The sequence below is a fragment of the Pezoporus occidentalis genome, unplaced genomic scaffold (assembly GCF_034315485.1).
Source record: "Pezoporus occidentalis ecotype Australia unplaced genomic scaffold, CSIRO_AGI_Poc_V1 ctg29, whole genome shotgun sequence".
In the NCBI taxonomy this organism is placed as follows: Eukaryota; Metazoa; Chordata; class Aves; order Psittaciformes; family Psittacidae; genus Pezoporus; species Pezoporus occidentalis.
This window is the reverse complement of record NW_026914829.1, coordinates 2,895,156-2,916,165: the sequence shown is the minus strand read 5'-3', so window position 1 is coordinate 2,916,165 and position 21,010 is coordinate 2,895,156. Positions and strand designations below refer to the sequence as shown.

The 21,010-nt window shown below is 39.3% G+C and overlaps 1 protein-coding gene across 9 annotated transcripts in view; it reads left to right on the top strand.

The window, feature by feature from the left end:
• The window catches only part of MLIP (muscular LMNA interacting protein), a 111,586-nt gene that overhangs the window by 50,161 nt on the left and 40,415 nt on the right, over nucleotides 1-21,010 (top strand). For 6 of the 9 annotated variants that reach the window (XM_062626174.1, XM_062626173.1, XM_062626171.1 and 3 more), the window contains exons 4-8: nucleotides 4,604-6,238; nucleotides 10,998-11,069; nucleotides 18,835-18,900; nucleotides 18,985-19,068; nucleotides 19,167-19,226. In XM_062626174.1, the coding sequence (XP_062482158.1) occupies nucleotides 4,604-6,238; nucleotides 10,998-11,069; nucleotides 18,835-18,900; nucleotides 18,985-19,068; nucleotides 19,167-19,226 (1,917 nt within the window). The remainder of the gene's footprint in view (nucleotides 1-4,603; nucleotides 6,239-10,997; nucleotides 11,070-18,834; nucleotides 18,901-18,984; nucleotides 19,069-19,166; nucleotides 19,227-21,010) is intronic. The other 3 variants (XM_062626172.1, XM_062626175.1, XM_062626176.1) reach the window with 3 other exon arrangements.

The following is a 21,010-nucleotide window of genomic DNA, read 5'->3' as shown; positions in this document are numbered from 1 at the left end:
GCAGAGGAAATCTCTGCCTCTAACAAAATTGCAATATCCTTCATACATGGAATAAATTCAGACTTTTTTTTTGACCTTGACAGGCTTTTCATCATTTAAAAATGCAATTCTTCATTGATACTTCAAAAAAATAAAATTTAAGCATGGCTACTTTGTCTCTGAAAATGAATAGGACTTCCTATCTTGTGTTGAAATATTTGTGGTACTCAAATTTTCGTCAAATTCAGTGTGAATTTTTGATTGAGGAAATTGTGAATAATAAATCCACTCTGGTTTTGGATTCATACCATTATGAAATGTCCATTTCTTCTGAAAAACTCCCAGTGAACTCAGTGGAATTTTACCTGAGGAAGGTATAAGGGCACAGATAAATCCATGTAGAGGAAGCAGCCTGTAAAAGAATAACCATCCTTGGGAAGTACAAATTTATTTCATCAATGTTCAGTGTACAGATTCTGCCAGGCTTACTTGGGTGGTTTCTTTAAAAGGTGTCACAGAAACCGGGTGGATTTTTTGTGGGACTATACACAAAAAAATAATGTCCTATAGGGTTTTTTAAGCTTTCTGTCTCAAGTCTCCAGAGATTTTGTCAAGTTTTCCACAGTCTCCAGTGCTTCTTTCTGACTTTCTGGTTCTCAGGTCACAGGCTTTGTAGGGAATATTTTTTGTCCAATTATCAAATTCTACTGAGATCAAAGCATGGCTAACTAGCCTCAGGACAAGTTCTACTTTGAATCAGTTCTGCTCTCAGACATGAGTTTTGCCTTTTTGCCCCTCAGTTTGTCACACTCTCCCTTTTCCTTTTTGACCAGCACATGTCTCAGGGCCTTGTTGGTATAAATAGCCACATTTTTTTGTGCCCTTCCAAAGCAATGTGATCTCACAAGACCACTTGCCTTGTACCCAGCTCAGCTCTGCTGCTTCAAATCCAAAGATCTCCTGGGCAAGGCTCAATACTTGAACTGGGACCTCTTTTATATTTCTGGGATCATCGTCCATGAAGCATAAAGATCTTTTTCAAGTTCCCTGATTCCTTTGTCCTAAGGTAATATCGACACCTATTTCAACTTTCTTCATACATTGTCAGGAAATGTATATCTGTGGTGAGCCTAGGAAGAGAAAAAGGCTTGCAGTTGAATCACAGACCAAAGAAACGCAAGTCTACTTTGGTCATTCACCCGCTCTGCACTAACCCAATACAACTACAGAAATGTTTTAAACCAGCAGAGAAACTGAACAGAAAAAGAAAAAAAGGGCAAAACAAATTCCACTTGTCAAGTCATTATATCTCACTTATGGGCACCGGTGAGGCTGCACCTGTGAAACCATGCTCAGTTTTGTGGCCAGTCACCCCAGATTCAAGAGACATGAAGAAGGGAATGGGGATCCATCACAAAGCCATAAAGGTGGCAGAGGCACTGTCGTGGTTTAAACAAAGTCAGCCATAGATCACACAGTCGCTCTCTTGCTCCCCTCCCTTTTTGCCCTCCCGCTGCTTCCGGAGGGATGGGGAGGAGAATCAAAAGAATGCAACTCCCACGGGCTGAGATAAGAACAGTTTAGTAACTAAGGTATAACACAAATCACTACTGCTACCACCAATAATAATGGTAAAGGAAATAACAAGGGAAAAGAATACAACACCTCACCACCCGCTGACCAATAACTCCCCCCCCCAGCCCGACCAAGCACCATCCGATACCTAGTCCTACCCCGCAGTCCTACCCCTTCCAGGTAACTCTCAGTTACATCCTGGGCACGACGTACTGTGGTATGGAATACCTCTTTGGCTAGCTTGGGTCAGGTGTCCTGTCTCTGCCATCTCCCGGCTTCCCCTCCTCTCTGGCAGAGCATGAGGCTCAGAAAGTCCTTGGTCAGACCAAACATTTGAGCAGTAACTAAAAACACCGGTGCTATCAGCACCATTCCCAGGCCAAAAGTCAAAAACACAGCACTGCACCAGCTACTAAGGAGAAAAAATGACTGCTACTGCTGAACCCAGGACAGGCACATATGAGCTGGGACTGAGAGAGCTGGCTTTGTTGATTTCTACCAAGAGGCAGCCAAGGAGGCATCTTGAAACAGCCCACAACTACTTGTAGGGCAGTTGCAGGGATGACAGAACCAAAATCCTGTCTGCAGTGGCACATGAGACAGCAATGTCTGTAACTTGAAGCATGGTAGGTCTGGTCCCAGCTGGACACGTGGAGAATCTTCCTCACTGGGAGGTGGTGCAGCAGTGATGCAGGCTGCCCAGGGTCCCTGGAGCCATCTCTCCATTAGGGGTTTAGGTACTTGATGAGACACAACCACAGCTGACCTGACCTGCTGGTGTTGGTGACAGCCCTGCTCTGAGTAGGAGGCTGGACTAGATGACCTCAAGAAGTCACTTCCAAACAACTTTGATTATGATTCTCTGATCCTGTAAATAAGAGGGTGATCATCTATAGGTGTAGTTAATACTGTAATACAACAGCAGAATCTTTTCAGAAGACTTGAATAATGGCTTAATTATCTCAGGATGTAAATGTTGAGTGATGTTCAAACTGCTGCAAAATGTCTTTATCATACTCACAGGAGCAAATTCATCATCTGCTACCATGAATATTTTCCTAGCTGCTTATAAATCTTTCTTATTAATTTTCAATTAATTAGAAGTCATTGCACATCCTGCTCGTTCATTATGCAGTTTCATATTAGTTCCTTATTTTCTTTTAATCCATTTTCCTTGTAAGGAAAATTTATCTATTTTATTTTGGAATAAAGATTTCATTCCCCTGTTCTGCTTTGTTAGTTGATCAACATCCAGAACTCATTATTAGATTCAGGAGGCTACTCCAGTTTACCAATCAGATGTATTACCAGGCTGCTTTTTAACTTATTAAATAGTGTTATGTTTTGTGACATATTTAAGAATATTTTTTCAGAATGCTTAAATGTTGGTAAATTATTCTCACTTTCCAATATTTATTCTTAATTAGCAGCTTTTTCAAATAGGGTTACAATTTCTTAATCCAATAGAATTTATGATACAATATCATTGTTATTAATTTTCATATTCTGATGTTTGCCCTGTATATATCTATTGGCTTTTGGCTTCAAAATGGGACACCTTAATGCATGTATAAAATAAGGGCAAATCAGTGTGGTTGTAAAGTCATTCTGGTTGTTGGCTTATATTTCTATAAATCAAGGGATAGCCTCAGCTTTTCTGATGTTATCTTATACAGATAGTATCTGCAGTTTACAATGCTTTCTGTTTATAGAGTATCTTTTAGCAGGGAGAGCTTGCCTAATAGGGTTCTGATCTGAATATATAGGCCATATTTAGCCTTTTACATATAGGTTAGCTGTTAAAAGTATCAAATCTTGCTTTTCTGTTAGAGATTCTTCTAACATCTTCCTCTCACTTTAAAACATTTGATTTGTTCTACTTTTTGTTTTGTGATGTATCAATACTATGTGACATAAAAATAATAACCATAATCATCATAATAATTCCTTTATTTTACGGGGAAGATATCTGTATTAAAAATATAATTCATAAGCTGAGCCACAGTATTGCACAAGTCATGTCTGTAGAAATTAAAGGGTATAATTGTCTGTTACAGAATTGCATAATATTTTCAGAGTATCAAACAGTAAATAAATAGGTGTGTTTATATGAAGTTTGTAGGGATTAGAGTAAATGTCCTTGCTTTCAAAATGCTCTGTCGAAAGTTAGGTGATAATTTCTAACCTTTTGTTTTTACAGTTGACTTAGCTTACTATTTCATACTGATATGTTCTATTCATATTGTGTATACCCCAGTTTTTAATATCAGCATTATGAGAACTTGGAAGATTTTGAGAGAATTTCTTTCTTTAGAAGCATAAAACTGTATAAACGGTTGATAATATACTTGTACACTCTAATTAGTTTTGAAAAATCCTAATTAGAATAGACCTAAGAAAAAAGGCACCCATGAAAGAGCTCATTACTGTTTTGTTAGTGTATTGTAAGACTGTGGAGAAGGGGATAAGGACTCTTATGTGCCTGTCAAATGCACTGCTCTGTGAACGACAAGAAAAGTGAAAAACAAACTGGATGTCTGATTTAAGTAGTTCTGAGCAAATTTCTTGTTCCGATATCACAGTGCTTCAGAAGGTGTTATTTACTGAGTAAGAAAATGAGTACTTGACTTGAATCTCGTTTACAGAAAGGCTCATTTCCACTGAACTGGTTAGGTGAGATGGGACAATATTGCATTTTTCTTACTTTCTGTTGTAATTATACAATGGGAATGGTTATCACATGATTCTGGACACTGATGGAACAACTGTCTTGGGTTTTACCTGAAATGAAAAATACAGTAGCCTTGAAACTTGTTTATGTCAACAAAACTGAGGTCTGAATAAATTAGCACACAACTTGTCTGTCACCTCCCCTGAGAGCTTTATCCATCAGGCTATATCCCTAAATTTAAGACAGCCCTGTGCTTTTAACCCACAGAGCAGTACTAATGAAAACACTATATGCATGACCACAGGACTGAAATGTGGGGTGCTTAACAGTTCCCAGGTTTCACCTATTTTAACATTTTTGTTTTTCTTTTTTCTCCAGTTAATTTCTACTCTTTCCATCTCTGATCATCTTTCCTCTAAACCACCTGCTGTCCACTTAATTTCTCCAATTAACCAGAAAGTAGTGTGTGGTGCCAAGGCTAACTTGAATCAAGCCTCTTCGTTGGAAGACTCCTGTAACAACTGGCAGCCAGCAACTGGGTTTTCTAAACAAGATTCATCTCTGTACTTTCAGTCTGCTTGTGCTCCCCATAGTTCACCTCCTTCTGTGTTTAAAATAACCTCTTCTGCATCAGACAGTTGTTACTCCACTCCTCAGTTGTATGATAACCTTCAAACATCAAGTCTCTTTACCTCTGGCTGTGTTTGCAAAATGGGAGGCTTCACCACATCCCCTGCTCCAGGAAAGAGTCCAAGTCTTTCCCCGAGTCCTTCACGTTCAGCTGTAATTCAAGGATCTTCAGCTCAGTCTTTATCCCCCAGTTCTTCCAAAAGCTTGAATGCTTTATCTCCTGTCCCTGTACATATAATAACACATTCATTATGTCCTAGCCCTAAGCCTTTGTCTCCACCCTCTGTTTATGACTCCTCTTCTACCATATGTAGCATAAATGAGCCTTTCACACCAATGTCATCTAGAGGAAATTTAGTGAAATCAAGAGCCAGATCCCCTCTGCCAACCAGACTGACCCTCTTAACCGCTATTTTAAGATCAGGCTCTTCCCAGCGACGACCAGTTTCTCCTGCTTCTTGTCCCACATTTTCTCCTAGTCCCCTTAGTTCTTCAATGTTTGCAATAGATCAGAAGTCCAAAACGACTTCTCCAACCCCCAAGAAATCTGTTTCAAGCCCTCCTATAAGGCCAGATTTTCCCAGTAGAGAGGAGCATTGGCTTTCAGGGTGGGCTCAGCATCAGTCTTTACCCTCCAAGCCTCATCCCACCCCTCAGGCAGGGTCCCTTTCTCCTAGAAGCCATGTTCCAGGCAGAACACTTTCTCCAGATTCCCAAAGTCCTCTGACATCTCCCATCCTCTCCCTTAGAAAATCAGTTGCCTCTCCAGGTTTGCAGTCCACACTGCCTCCTCCTCATCCCCCCGCACCCTTTTCCCATGCACACCCTACCTCTCCTTCCCCAGGAGGGGTGCAGCATGCTGCTTCCGGGTCCCGGACACCTCAGAAGTCTCAGAGGGTACACACTTACTCACCCATTTTTACCTGCCGGTCATATCCTTTGCTTTCTTCTACCAGTCTTAGTGGTGTATTCTCCCCCACCCGAGAAATACACACATCTCCTTCCCCAAGTCTTTTGTATCCAGCTTCCAGACCTAAATCAGATTCTCCCCAAAGGTCTGTTCAGGAGATAAGTGTCTCCTCTCCTACCCCTTCAAGCACCTCAGAGCAGTGTTCTCTCTCACGACCTCATTCTACCCCACTGGTTCCACAAACCGGTAGTTTTAATTCCTATCCGCTGCAACTTAATTCTTCACTGGTGTACACAAGTTATAGGTCTAATTCCTGCTCCCCAAGACCTGAGCAGTCTGCCACCTCACCTGTGTTAAAGTGCAGATCTTCTGTCTCAGACAAGTCATCAGGCACACTACCATCAAGACCCAGAGAGCCGACTTCACCACAGTCTTTTTCCCTGCCTCCTGACCATGAAAACATCAAACCCAAGGTACTCTTAGTGCATGCTTATTTTCTAATAGTTCTTTGTCCTGTAGGAAAAACCACATCCATGTTGCACAAGGCTAGTAAAATAAATGTACTGCGTAAGAAAAATGTTTGAAAAGGAACTGATTTTGTATTGATAGTGACAATATCGAAGACCAAATCCTACTATATCAAATTGCTAGCAATGTGTTCTATATTACGGGGAAGATGCTGGAGGAATCCTTTAGCATAAAAATCAAATACTTTATTCATGAGTGGGGGAAAACAGTGCTGAAACTGGATTTGTGTCCAGTGGCCCTGAAATACATTTGGTGCACTTATTTTTGAAGCTCACATGAAACACTAGTGTGTCAAAAATAAACATAAACCACGTTCTATGCACCCATGTTAATGTAAATCCATATGTATTCCCACTGAAAGGAATAGAAATCTGGTGATTTTAGGTGCAGGGCTGAGCTAGAAGCACTCTAATCTGATTGATGTGAACTGGCTGTTCCAGTGACAGCTGATTCCCAAGCACCGTGTCCCGCCTGTCCTCCCCACACCCCATGAGCCTGCACTCACCAGTCCAAAGGCACAGCAGAGCCCAGCCTGAGTAGGGACTTCGGGGCCAAGAGCCAGAAAGGGAGGACAAGGACAGTCTCTTCTTCCCTTTTGTTTTCACTTTGATCTTGTTGTGCTAGACAGGACATGAGGATAAAAAAACCCAGCCAAACAACAGTCTCCCTACAACATGAGCTACTGCAAATATGAAAGTCTCACACTCAATGGATCAGCCACACTCCTGCTGTTTGTCCTCCACCAGTGGAGTGAGAATAAGCAACAACAGTGATTTCTGCAGGAGGGCTTGGGAACCAGTCACACTTTAAACCTAAGGATAAGTCGCAAGAATGGGAAGGGGGAGGAAAGGAAAGCTGATCAAAAAGCATGCATCAGGTAGGTGAAAACAAAAGGAGCTGCTATGCAAAATGAAGAGCTAGAAGACATCAGAGATGTAGAAGGCTTTCCAGCCTCTTTTATCTTATCTCTGCACTGTGCTTCCTTTGTGCCTCATTTTGCTCATATCTGAGCTCTGCCCATCACTGAAAGGCTATCACAGTTTATTGATGTATTTGTTCACAGCACAAAATTACAGCCTGGTCTGCCAGATCAAGTTGTATCAGATATTTTCCTAACAGCTTGGCCATGGCAGGGTGACTTGAACTGCTTGGAAAATGTTAATTGAAAATGAGAGGCTTAGATCAGCACAAAGTAGCAATTGTCATGAATAGTTCTTTTAAAAATCAAATAATCCAAGAGGAACTGTTGTGCCAAGCACAGCTGTACAGTGTCGCTACACCCTGTCAGTACTACTTAATGAATCAAAAAGAAAATGAAATCATAGAAATTCCAGGAAAAAAGCCCCGGGACAAAACTGAAAGGCATGACAGAGCCTGCAGATTGCAAAGCAGTTGTGGTTTCTGCTAGTCAGTGCAATGAGCATTGTGAGAGTCTCTGGCATAAGGAAAGTCTCTGCTTGTGACGCAGAGCTATTGCACAGGTTTATATTTGCGGAGGTTATTCCTCCCTTTCTGTTTTCCCTACTGTCCTTTTCCTGCTAATCCTGCTTTATCATGTGATATGGTGGCACTTTTGAAACTGCCCCAGAAGCACATGAGACAGTGAGAGTGTGCAGCAGTTTAACAGACTTGGACTGTTAGCTGGGTGCAATTTTTAATCATGCCAAAGAAGCTGGCTCCACCAGGGATGTGGAAGATCTGAAATCTGTAAATCAAATGCAGCTGGGTGTTCAGTGAAGGAAAGGTCTCTTGTGGCTTTAAAGTGTGAAGCTGAGATTTCATTTACAGTTAATAATAGTGTGCATTCAACACCTGCCTTTCCTCTTGCTCTCATTTATTTTCATACCTAGTTTATGGCATAGCACAATGAGCTTTACTGATTTGTTAATGGCACCAAGCTCTCTAAAAACTCTACAGCCTCAAATCCCAGTATATTTCCACTAAAAGAAAAAAAAAAAAGATTGAGGAGAAATAACATTTAAATCCTAAGCAGCATTTAGGTCTCTTTAGTGCCAATCAACTCAACTTCAGAACTAGACAAAAAGCAAGTTGCTTCACCTGATGACTGTCGATGCATGACAAAATTTTTGCATGTATGAATTTGATAAGTGAACATCAAGGGAAAAGCACAGCATCTATAAGTGCTTGACTTACTTTGGCATGTGTAATTTATCTACCTTAATGTTGCTTCAACAGTGGTTGATGTTGAGACATCTATTAAACCAAGACCTATCAAACCAGAATTTTGATATTAGATGTACTTTTCAGTATTCACATCAAACTGTTTCATTAGCATGATATCAAAGCAGTTATGAAATATGGAGAGCTTTTAAATGTCTATGTCTATGCATGCATTGATTTATGCAAATCAAAGAATAACCGATGAACTTCTTTAACTGTTTGCATTTTCATATATAAATGTGTGCTTTCCCATGCTTTATATATTTGTGATCACCAGTGATTTCAAAATATGACTGCTTTGCAAAGTGAATATAAACATAATCTACAGATCAGTGTGAACTTCAGGTGACCAAAGGTAATAAAACCCCTCTCCCCAGACTTTGCAGACACATTAATAGTGTCCTCATGGACCTAATATAGAAAAATTAACACTAGGATGGAGTGGAGACACATAAATTCCTCAGGAACAGGTTAGAATAAAAACTTCTGGCTGCTGTTTGAAAACTCTTTGCAGTGATTTCATGAGGTATCATTTCTACATATTCTTTGATTTTTCCTATTTAAATGTAGCACAGGAATGCATGTAGATCTACCCAAAACAGCTGGGGAACAAATGAACTGTAACAACATGGAGCTCAGCACAGCTGCAAAAATTACCACAAAGCAGGAAAGATTACTCCTGAAGAGCTCTGCACTACCATGGTTAGTCGCTGATTTGAAGGCTTTATAGGTACATGTCTAACACACTTTGCAATGCCCTGTAGGTGCCCTGGGTGATCATTTGAGCAAGAAAAGTAGGGCACTTTTCTCAAAACTCCACAGGCTGATATTTGCCTGAGCTTTGATATTGGACTAGGTTTGCTTCTGACTGGACCATGGTACAAGCCAGCAGACCTAACTGTCCATGGCTATTTAAAAATACTGCTAGATTCCTGCGAACCAGATTATTACATGTATTAGGCATTGAATAAGAATTTTAAATAACATGAACTAATGTGTCAGTTAACATATTCATACAGATGAGAAACTGAATTAAAGACTTTCCACACATCTCAGACACTGTGACAAATGCACATTGTTCACAGGTTCTACAGTATCTGGAAGCAATAGAGCACCTTCCAGTGGTATAGAAAATTTTACATTTTAGCAACCTGATCTATCTTTGTTTAGTTCATATGACAGTACAACCACTTCAAAATGGTCACAGTATTCTCATCATATATGATGCCCATCTCATCATATGCAAAAGCCTGTGGGCTAGTAAATATGTTGCATTTCATTTACATGTGCAATTATATAAATTTCTTGATTGAATATCAATTATAAGCAAACAAGGATACATTTTGTGGATATGGCAATTTTAATGCTTGGAGTTTTGGTCTTCCATCTTACTTCAGTGAGCAGTATTTTATCTGCATATAGATTTCGTACATATATATATATACATATTTATAGCAGAGTGTTGCTGTCTGCATGTTCAAAGGGTAGGATCCACCTCACGTGACTTTTGATATCTGAAAGTTAAATGTCTGAGCACAACTTGGGCAATTCTATTATAGTTAATGGAAAGAATATGGTGTATTTACAGGATGATTTTGTTTTACCTTGATAGATGCCAATTTTGGGGTGGATGAATTATCCTGTAAAGAATCCTATCTCTTAAACTCATGTAATATAGAAGAATCTCATCAATAATTTTAAAACTACTGAATTCAACCTCCATAACTAGAAAGGAATAATAGAAAGTACGGTTTCTAAAGAGTTAAAAATAACTGGTGAGCTAAAACAGTCTAACATATAAATTGTTTTAAAATAATAATTCTTAAGGCTAATCTTAGAATTTTTATATGAATACCCATGCATTTTATATGATTTAGATTGCCAGTCTTATATGCTTGGTTAGACTATGAAAGTTCCTACAGTTACTTTGAAATATTTGTTTGGGTGGTAGAGTTACTTATGCAGGAGATAAAAAGCTGTGACATGACTTAAATTATCTATCCACTCATACAAGTAATTCAGCATTTAAGGATCCTAATCAGTCTCATTAAATCAAATCACAGAAATCCCTCTGACTTAGTGGTCCGCAATAAGACCGCACAGCAGCGCTTGTTGAAGTGCATGCACTTGCAGAAGTAGCTGTGCGTCATTATATCAAATCACAAGCAAACTTGGAAAAACTTCACAGCCTCTCCAGATACTCATTTAAGGATAGTAGTCAGCAGAAAGTAGTCAAAATCACTTTGGAAGTTATAAGCTAGTACAGAGAATTTGCTTTGCCCTACTTCATTCCTAAAAGCAAAAGATGTGCATTACAGTCCTTTAAGATCTTAACAGAAGCACTAGATGTTAAGAAATAGCTTTCCTAGGTAATATGTAAGCATTGTATTGCTGCTACATGTCTGCAAGACAATTGGAATCGTCTTTCATTCTGTCGTACCTTTCCCCTCTCTTCCCATATTCCCTCTCTTCCTCTTCTACCCTGTTTTACTTCTCTTCCTGCTTTCTGGTTTACCCTTTTAGCAATACAAGATCAAGACAAGCTACAAGGCATTTGCAGCAATCCCTACAAACACATTACTTATGGAACAGAAGGTTAGTGTTTACTCAAAGACATGGGAATTGTGTTGTGTATTTGACACCAGTCAACTTTATGTACATATTCTGACATTTCTTTGGGGGATATTGCAGAGTATAAACACTGGGAACTAACTGCTCAGGATTTTAAATCCAACCAGTTTTCAGAGTCACTTTCCACTGAAGAGCAAAGCCTTCACTAATGTGAATTTCTGCAAATAAGTTTGATGTAAAAAAAAAAAAAAACAAAAGAATTGCCATTCTGAAGGAACTGCCATTTATGGCAGCTCTCGAAGTCTGTTTTATCATTGGAAAGTGTCTGGAGCACTGATATTCTGGGACATACCAATCAGTAGGTCTCTGTCAGTTACTGATTATTCAAGGACTATGTTTATACTAGTAAATTTTACATCCCAAGATATGCAAATTTGATCAGCTGTATTGTTAAACTGTGGGAACAGTCCTGGACATTGCACTGTCCTCTATCTACCATTCTCCCAGACAACCTCCCTGAGCACTTACCATGGGCCAGAGACCTGTCCCCTCCCCAGGATGTAGTTTGGGGTGAAAATCCTTTTCTGTAAGGTATGATGATTGATAGATAAAAAGAAGTCTTTAGTGCATTTATTTACAGCCAGAGACACATCCAGCAAAAGCTGGGTTGTATAGTTTTTATTTAGATAATGCAACTTTGGAAGTGAATTGAAAGTTTACATTTTGCATGAAGAGTTCAAAGTACCTACCAATGTCTAGTTTTATTCCAGCTCCCCACAATTAGTTTTGCACAAAAGAATAAAATCATAGAATGTTTTGTGTTGGAATAACCCACTAAGTTGAACAAAATTTTTCTGTGATGAACAATGAGCTAAATGTCTTACATTTTTAAACACATGCTTAATCACTTCGACATCCAATTTATAGCTTTATCAGAAAAAAAACCCAGATTTCTGTCCAGGGCCCAGTTCAGGAAGCTAGCCTCTGATTAATTTCTGAAAGATTAAGCATTCCTAACTACATCTTCAAATACGTATTCATTTACACAGCTCAGCTAATTACAAAGAAGTTTTCAGAGCCTAAAAACTTTGGAGAGGGTGAACTTAACTGTAAGAATTTTGAAGATCATAATTTTGTCCTTATATATTACTGATTGTGATCTAATAGTTATCAGTTAACTGCTTTAAATACTTTTTTTTTCTAAAAAAGGGACATTCAATTATTTTCCCTTGTTCTTTTAATCTTAAATGATTTTTTAATCATTTGCGCAATACCTGATTCTTCTGTTACTTAAACCTGGAATGCACTAATGAATGTTATGTCTGCTTTATCATGCAATATGGTCTAATAGGAATGGCTCTCTATAGGAAAATAGCTAATGCAGGGGATCCTACACCCCTACAGAATGTGTTTTGGGTGGGTTTTGTTTGGCAGGTTAGAATCAGCCATCTGATTGTACTTTTTCAGAAGACTAAGGATTCCTTTTCATGATCTCATTGATGATTTCTGGGGCATTTACTCACAACCCCCAATACGTAAAACTGAATAGTATATATAATACCAGTATCTGCGGAAAAAGTAATGACTCAAAAGGCATCTGTGTTTAGATAGACTTTTGGTTATTCACCACTTTATTGGAAATGCTAGCCTTGGTGTAGCCCTAAGTAGCAAAAGCACAGTCATGTAAAACTAATAAGAAATCAATTTTCTGCTACAGGATTTGCCTCCAGGAGAGGCTCTTGGCTAATTTAATTTGTAAACTGTATGTTTCATCATGGCCTGACTACATGCTTTCTGCCATCTTGGGAATTATGGATAATAATCTCCTATTGACCTGTTCCAGCAGCAAATTACAGTGCTCCTAAGTTGGTCCTGCTATGCTAGCTGACATGCATTTAGAGTACTAGTCTTAAAGGAAGGATGAAGGAGTCACACACAGACCACATTGCACCAGTCTGTAATATCCAAGTTTTCTCCTCAAAAATACTGGGGAGTGAAGTGGGAAGGAGCTCATGCTACTTACATAAATTATATTGCTCTCATTTTATGCAATGCATTTTATGCACTGGATAAAAGAAGAGAGAGATATTTTAGAGTAAGATTTTAACAACATAAGTGATGTTTTATGAACATTAGAATCATGGTTATGAGGAGAAGTTTTCTAGTGTTTTTTCTTTTTTAGCAAGTAAGAAAGACACATAATAGCTGCAAGGCACAGATATTACTGAGCTGAATGCATGATTAGAAGTACATCATCTGCCTAAAGTGCTAAAAAAGTGTTTTGCTATGCAATGAAACTAGAAATGCATATTGTCATAAGTCAACTTTTTTGACTGTGTGAATAGTTATATTAATTAATTTGTTGAGAAAGAAGACACATCAGATGTGGGTATTCTAGTGACAATTCATATGCAGTATTAGATCCAACGACAGAAAACTGACATTGATATGTTATGTAAGTTACAATGCTTTGTCTGCCTCTAAATGGTCTCCTTATGTCTTTCTTTGTCAAGTTTTTTTTTTATTTTATGAGTGTGTAGTTGCTTTAATTTCAGCCAGCATTTTTCATCATCTTATGAAAACATTAGGCTATCATCATCTTTATGGTTTTTCCAGAGGTGTTCTTATCCTCCAGTACTCTTACTCCAAGAAAGTTTTTCAAATCTGTGCTCATTAGCAGCAAAGAAAAGGCTTATTGACTATATGTGTGTATACTTTGCCAACCCTAGAAGTGGCTTAATTTCATCAAATCTTGTAACTGGAATGCTTTCCAGCTGTTTGAGTTTGTATTAACCTGATGTTTGTCCGATCACCTCTGCTCTGCTCAGAAAAAGGCCAATCCAGGATATCCTTTAGAAGATCAGGCAGTAACTTCCTTTGAAGGCAGAAGAGGAAAAACTGGTGTTTTAAGGGAGGTGTTGTCAGCATGATCAGGCTCTGTAAGGCCTGCAAGAGCAGGCTGCTCCACAAGGAAGGCAAACTGGGAGCCAGTGACAGTAAGGCTGGCAGGACAGTTGTCCTCACCAGCAAGGGTATAGTTCCACAGTGCCTGAGCAAGGAGAGCAAAGATGGTGATAATGAGGTGGTGGTAACCATGGTCTCTCAGCAGTGCCATCATAGCCATACAGATTCATAGCAATGGAGAGGATGCACAGACTGTGATAATGAACTCTTCAGCCCTGCAGATGATTGGATCCACTGGCTAGAAGAGGAAGCTGGACAAGTTTAATGTAGGCATAGGGCAAAAATTTAAGTGAAAGAATTAACCATTAGAAAAAATTTCTGGAGATAGAAGTAAGCTCTTTATCACAAAACCTGAAAAATCAAGACAAGATGCTTTTCTGGCACTTCATACAGTAATAGCAGACAGTTCTGTGGTTTAAAGAAGAGGTCAGACTAGGTGATCACTGTGTTTCCTTCTGGCCTTATTAATGTTGAGTCAGTGAGTCACCCCTTTATTGACACTCACTTTTGTATAGCTACTAGTTAACCAGATGTGATCATAGTCTAATTCAAAATTCCATTCCTGCTCAGACAGTATTTAAAAAGTAATTAATCTGTTATTTGGAGATTATCAAATTTCTATAAAAATATCTTTCAGTCAAAATAAGTAGTGATGAGGAGTTTATTTCAGGGAGCTACAGGACGATTCTTAAGTAGACATCTCCTAAACCAGATCCTACTTGTGTCCCCTACACAGCAGACTGCCAGCAGTGCACTATATTCTTCTCGTGGAGGGAAAAAAAGCAGAAGGAAAAAGAGAGTGTTTTGGTTTGTTTTTTCCTGTTTGTTTTTCCTTTGTTTCTTTTTTTTTTTTTTGCATGAAAAGAAGGAAATGCAATTGAGGAAATATGACTGTGATCTGTTACATTGGAGATGCAGCTCTGTGTTCTTGCCTTGAGGGAACTCTACCTACTGTATCATCAAATATCCACTGGTATAAGGACTGATCATGACAAATGCAAATTCAAGTTGCTCCTTGAAATCATACAGAAGGAACTTGGAAGACATTTTTTTCTTACTTTCAGATGGTAGACCTAACTGCTGGATGGTGGGCTATTATCAAGTGTTTCAGGACTTTTCTGGACCTGAACAGCAATTCTGACAACACTTTGAAGAGACTATTTTAATAAAACCTTCCTTAGTTTTCCCCAAGCACCTCTGGTGTGCACTTATTAGGTGAATTTCTTGCATCCAGGTCACTTACTCATGTCAAAATGCTTCTCAAGGATAGAGATAAATACCTAGTGATAAGAAAGAAAGGAAACAATTTGTGCAGTTGTAGAGTGATAAAGGACCTAGTTTGCCTGTAATAATAACCAATTGTGTCAATGTAGGAGGTGGCTATGAGCTCCCTCTTTCTTTCAAATGCCTTGCAGCTTTTAGTATTAATTATTTTATGTGAGGAAAAGTAGCCAGGTTTTTCACTACCATTTCCTAGGATCTTCATGGAATAAGTTAAAGGAACTCCTGGTATGTGAAGTTCCATTATACAGAGGGATTTTTTTGCATGTGCTGAGGGCTTAGTAAAAGATAGTGATGGGAAAAATACACAAAAGAAATAAAATAGGAGGAAACTTCTTGGCTTTTGCTCAGCCCAGGTTTTTCACAGTAAAGTAAGAAGGAGGCTGCGTCAGATCAAGGTTACGATATTCATTTTTTTCTCCTACTATTGATGTGGTTCACTGATGGATGAAACAATGCTTAATATTTCCTATATGTTGTCAAGAGTTTTTATTCTTCTAACAAAATGTTGATGATCCTGTTTGCCTCATTTACCAGTATCTTTTCAGCCCTGATACAGCTTTAGCACACTCATATCTTGGGAGAAGGAGGAGGAAAGGGTTGTAGTCATCACTGACGTCAATGATGCATATGCATCACGCCCCTGAATTTGCCTTTTGCAAGGGAAAAAAATAGTAGTTCAGCAACTGGTTGTTTCATCTGAACATTTAAATTCTGTCACAAACACATTTCATTCTCTAAATTGCACTTTCCTTTAAACTGTGGTCTCACTGTTGTTTTTCATATATAATAATAAAAAAAATCTAATACCTAAATGGGAATGTTCCATTTTTAATGTAATATTGTTAGCACAGAAACTGAAGCTTCAGTACTGTTGATAACACTAATCAACAGTACTGTAGATAGGACTAATGCTTTAAATTAATCATGACGTTATTGCATGTTAATTCTAGTAATGAGTTCAGAAACACTAGTTATATTTCTTTAATCTCACACTTTTCTCTGTGTGGAAATGCAAAAAAAAATAATAAAAAAACATTGCTGAAAAAAAAAAGTTTTAATTTGAAAAGCTAACGACAGATTAAACAGAACCTTTTTTCTTTGTAGAAGTGTTAGGGATGCTTAGGGATGCCTAAAATCTAGTACTCCTTGTTCTTTGGAAGACTAGGGCTGTTCAAATAGAAAATAAATAAATAAATAAAAAAGGAGATAAAACAGTGAATGAAATTAGTTTGATCACTTTGAAGATTAAATTTTTCTTTCCCCAAAGGTTCAAAAAGGAAAAACACTGCAGCTTTCTCTGACATGGGTCCTGTATGATGTCTGTGTATCAGGGGGACTGTGGAATACATAGACCTTATGCTAGGCTCACCTGAGTTCTTTAGTCAATGAAGGCTCCAAAATGCGAAGAAATTTGGGTACCCAGTTTCTATTGAGACAGATGGGTGTTTGGTTACTTAAGTTATCCTAAGTCTCAGTTCTGACCAGGGACTTGGTAGATGTGGCTGTAGTTCCTATAGAAAGATTCCTCAGAATCTTCTGGGTAGTTGTTTCTTACCCTTGGTTGTGTTCACCCTCTCCCACTGCTCTGGTGAAGTAAATATGAAGCAGAAACATGTGGGGTTTTTTTACAATTACTTTATTATGTTCATTACCCTACTTGTTTCTTCGAGGTTTTGAGAAGCTTAGCAATTTCTGCATTCTTATCCCATGACTGACTAAAACTTGTTGGTTTTCTTAATGTTCAGACTCATCATCTGCCTAAAACAGGGTACTTTGGCAATCCTGGCCCTAATAGGTACTGGAATGACTCTTCTAGTTCATTTTATCACTTCATTTTATGTTTATCAGGAGGATGTAATCTTGACTGAAGCTGAACAGGGGACACAGTAGTTGAGTGTAGTGCTGATGAGCCCTCTTTAGCTGAGCCCTCCTCTTTTACAGGACTGCCTGTTGATCTGAGCAGTTAGCTGGGTAACAGTGATGAGACAGCAGAGTTGAGAAAGATGACCTTTTAATCTTCTGTCTTGGGATAAGATTACAGTAATTTCTGTATGTCAAAAATCATCGTTCTTTTACTTTTTTCCTTTTGAAATGCAGCTACTCTAAGGCAAACAGGTTTGTCTAGAGCCGGAGGGGAGGGAAGAAATCTATTTGGAAAGAAGCTACTCTTCATTTATAATTACTGTACTCTCTGAGAGATGACAGCGTTTCTGTTCAGGATAATTTGTGGATGATATAAAAATAATATCAAAAGTAAATTGTCATTAACTTTTCAGTTATGCATAAATAGATGTATGCTGCAAGTAGCTGCACAGGAAACTTGCCGGAGAAAATGTACTGAGCAAAATTAAACCCAGAAACAATTGCTTAACTATATGCTTATTTATTTACTTTTTTTTTTATTTAAAAATTCTGCCATTTTCTGCGAGCTCCACATGTCTTCTGTGACTGGCAGCCCTCATACTCCCCTCACTGGTATCAGTCCATTCCTATGGAATCCCACATGCATGAAAAAGTGCTTTACTGGAATGCCTTTTTGTTCTTTCGTATTTTTTTTTCCAATTAACTAGCAAAATGAAACTTCAGAAGAGCATAATGTGTTAAACAAAAAATACATAAACTCTGCAGGTCCCTCCCCTGTAGTCCAGCTTCACACATCAGCAGGCTTCCAGAGTAATTTTTGGTCTCGGCATGAAGCCTGTTTGAAAAACACTTCAAAGCAGTAATGGGTGATGGCAGTGAGAGTTTGTCTCAAATTCTGGCTGAAGATGAAAAAGGAACTGAGCCACTGGATTCTGGCTTTTGAGGGTGTTTTGTGAGTTTCCTGATAAAGCTGAGGGATCAGCAAACTGATTCACACTGCTCCCAAGTGTGCTTGTGGTACTGGTGTAGAAAAACAGGAGGTATATACAAGCACAAGAATCTTGTGGAGAGATTGCACACCTGTGTGCCTATCACATATGTATAGCACATATTTATACACTTCTAATTTCAGGCTAAAATCAAGAAACATCATGCATTGGTTTGTTGTAATGTGTAATCACAATCCTCTTTAAAAAGGAGGCACTTTCTAAGGAAAATGTCTACTGGAGGAAAAGAAAGGACCTCCTGTGTGCTTAGACCCCTGACTTGTCCACATGCCTATAGCTGGTGGCTTTCTTCTGATGGTGCACAGCAGGCAGCCCCCTGACCCCTCTTTGGCACGTGGCACACATTCACAGTGTTATACTTACTGTGAAGGAGGGGGACATTGTCAGAGAAGACAATTTAAGCTGGTAGTTTCTGATCTTTAAAAGCAGGGATAATTCATCTAAGTAACTTGCATATGCTCTCTCCCTCTCTGCAACCATGCAACCCCCCTCTGATTCAGAATCAGAAATTGGTAACCTGAAGAAGCTCCAAAGGCCTGTAACTTCTTTTTCTGCCGTCTTTCCATGGTGGAACTTAGAGTGTCACCTCTGGAAACACAGCATTGCAAAAATTATGTTTGCTTGGTTTTTAAAATTTTGAACTCAGTGTCACACCATCTTTTTAATTGCAGGCATTAGAAGAGCCAACCAAGACTGCAAGTGTGAGTGAAGACACTGCTTTGGACACTCATTCAGAGGTAGTGCTGTTATATGACTTTCAAATCTCTATTAGAAAACAAAAAGGCATAGGTTAACTGAATGATCCATCCTCTTTTTTTCAGATGTGCTCCCCTGCTGAGCTCAGACAACAAACAGAAGAGCTGTGTGCTGTCATTGATCAAGTCCTTCAGGACCCAGTGACTATGGTAACACATCAGTATGGGGGATTGACTTTTTCTCTTCCTTTCCTTTTTTTTTTCCTCATCATTAATAAGTCTGTTCTGTGTTGAAAATAATTTTACAGCGCCGATCTGAGTCTTCTCCAAGTTTTCTGCAGATGAGCATGGAGCCAGATGTTGGCAAGGTAGGTGAATAAGCCCACCCAGACACCAAGGACTCTTTCCAGGTAGATATCAAGGCAAACAAAATCACAGTAGAGCCTATGACAACAGTAAAACCTATAGCAATGAAAGCTGCAGTTGAGACATCTAGCGTCAGTATAAGTATCTGGTGGTTTGAAAGACATGGAAGGATAGAAATGTATCCCTAGAGTTAGAGCAGTCCTTGCTGCAGAATGCTTTCCTGAAGTCAGAAGGGGCTATCTTATGAATGAGAAACTGTTTATTAAGGCTTCGAAAGCTAAGACCCACTAGGAAGAAATCCTTCATAACTTGCCTTCCATACTACAACATCTTTGGCCAGCTTACTGATTTTTTCCCATCTGTGTGTCCTCACTACAGAGGAGCGAATGTTTCTAGCTTCAATGATTGGAAATCTTTCAGAACTTTTTTTTTTGTTCACTATTGTCGTGGTTTAAACCCAAAAATAACTGTCGTGGTTTAAACCCAGTCAGGTAGCTTGTTCACTCACTCCCAGTGAGTGGTGCCGAGCTGACAACAATCGAAGTCCGTGTCCGTCTTCCCCCCCCGCCTCCCCGCACCGCCTCTCCCACACCGGGGTGGCTCTCCGCCTTCGGTGACCCGCTCCCGGAGGGGTCTGTGCATGGGGGGGGAAGTGAGCGAACGAATTACCTAACTGGGTTTAAACCACGACACCTGCTCCCGGAGGAACGGGGAGGAGGATCGAGAGAGTGCAACTCCTACGGGTTGAGACAAAAACAGTCCAGCAACAAATCACCACCGCTACTATCAGCTAAAACAATGATAAGGGAAAATAACAAGGGAAGAGAATACGATACCACCGGCCAAGGAAACGAGTTCCACCCGGAAGCCCCTGTCCTTCCCGGGTAACTCCCAGTTACCCCTCACCCCGGGCATGACGTGCTGTGGTATGGAATACCTCCCCGGCTAGCCAGGGTCAGGCGCCCCGTCTCTGCTCCCTCACAGCCTCCCCTCCTCCCTGGCAGAGCATGAGCCTCACAAAGTCCTTGGCCAAACCAAAATATCCTTGTTATCAGCTCTGTTCCCGAGCTGAAAGTCAAAACACTGCACTGCACTAGTTAACACAAAGGAAAAACATGACTGCTACTGTGGAACCCAGGACAACTATTAATTCTCAAATAATGGGATAATTAAATGAATAAATAGACTTGCTCTTAAGGGCTGATTTCCTTTTAACTCTGGCCCCTCACATAAGGAGGTGGCCCACTACATTAATTTACCCTGAATAACTCAGAAACATATAGTGAGAGACAGGGAAAACTTTCTATACTAGTGTTAAACTTCTGGTTTCATTAAGTTATATTGATGTGCCTTCTGTGTTAAGAAGGATGACTAACCAACGGAAGAGGATCCTACGTGGTTTGCCACAGATAAATTTACATTGGTCATGGTAGCTATAGGAAAGTGAAAATGACAGAAATCCAGCTGGAAACAAGAGGAAAGGGGTTTTTGGCAGAGGGACATATCAAGAAATTCATGCATTCAAAATAGCTTGTACAATGTTCAGTTCACCAGGCAAAAAATAAGGCATGGAACCAGTATTCCTGAGTGGCTATATTCAATATATAGTTAAAATATAATTTTCATTTATGAAATTATTTCTTCTGTCAACAAACATGCCATGGTGAATCAGGCTTCAGGCAGCTGAAAGACAGAAACATGATAGTAACATGAAGAAGCAGGCACAGATAATTGCTGAGGGAATATTTTCCAATGTCTGCTGAATCCAAAGTGGTTAAAATGCTGT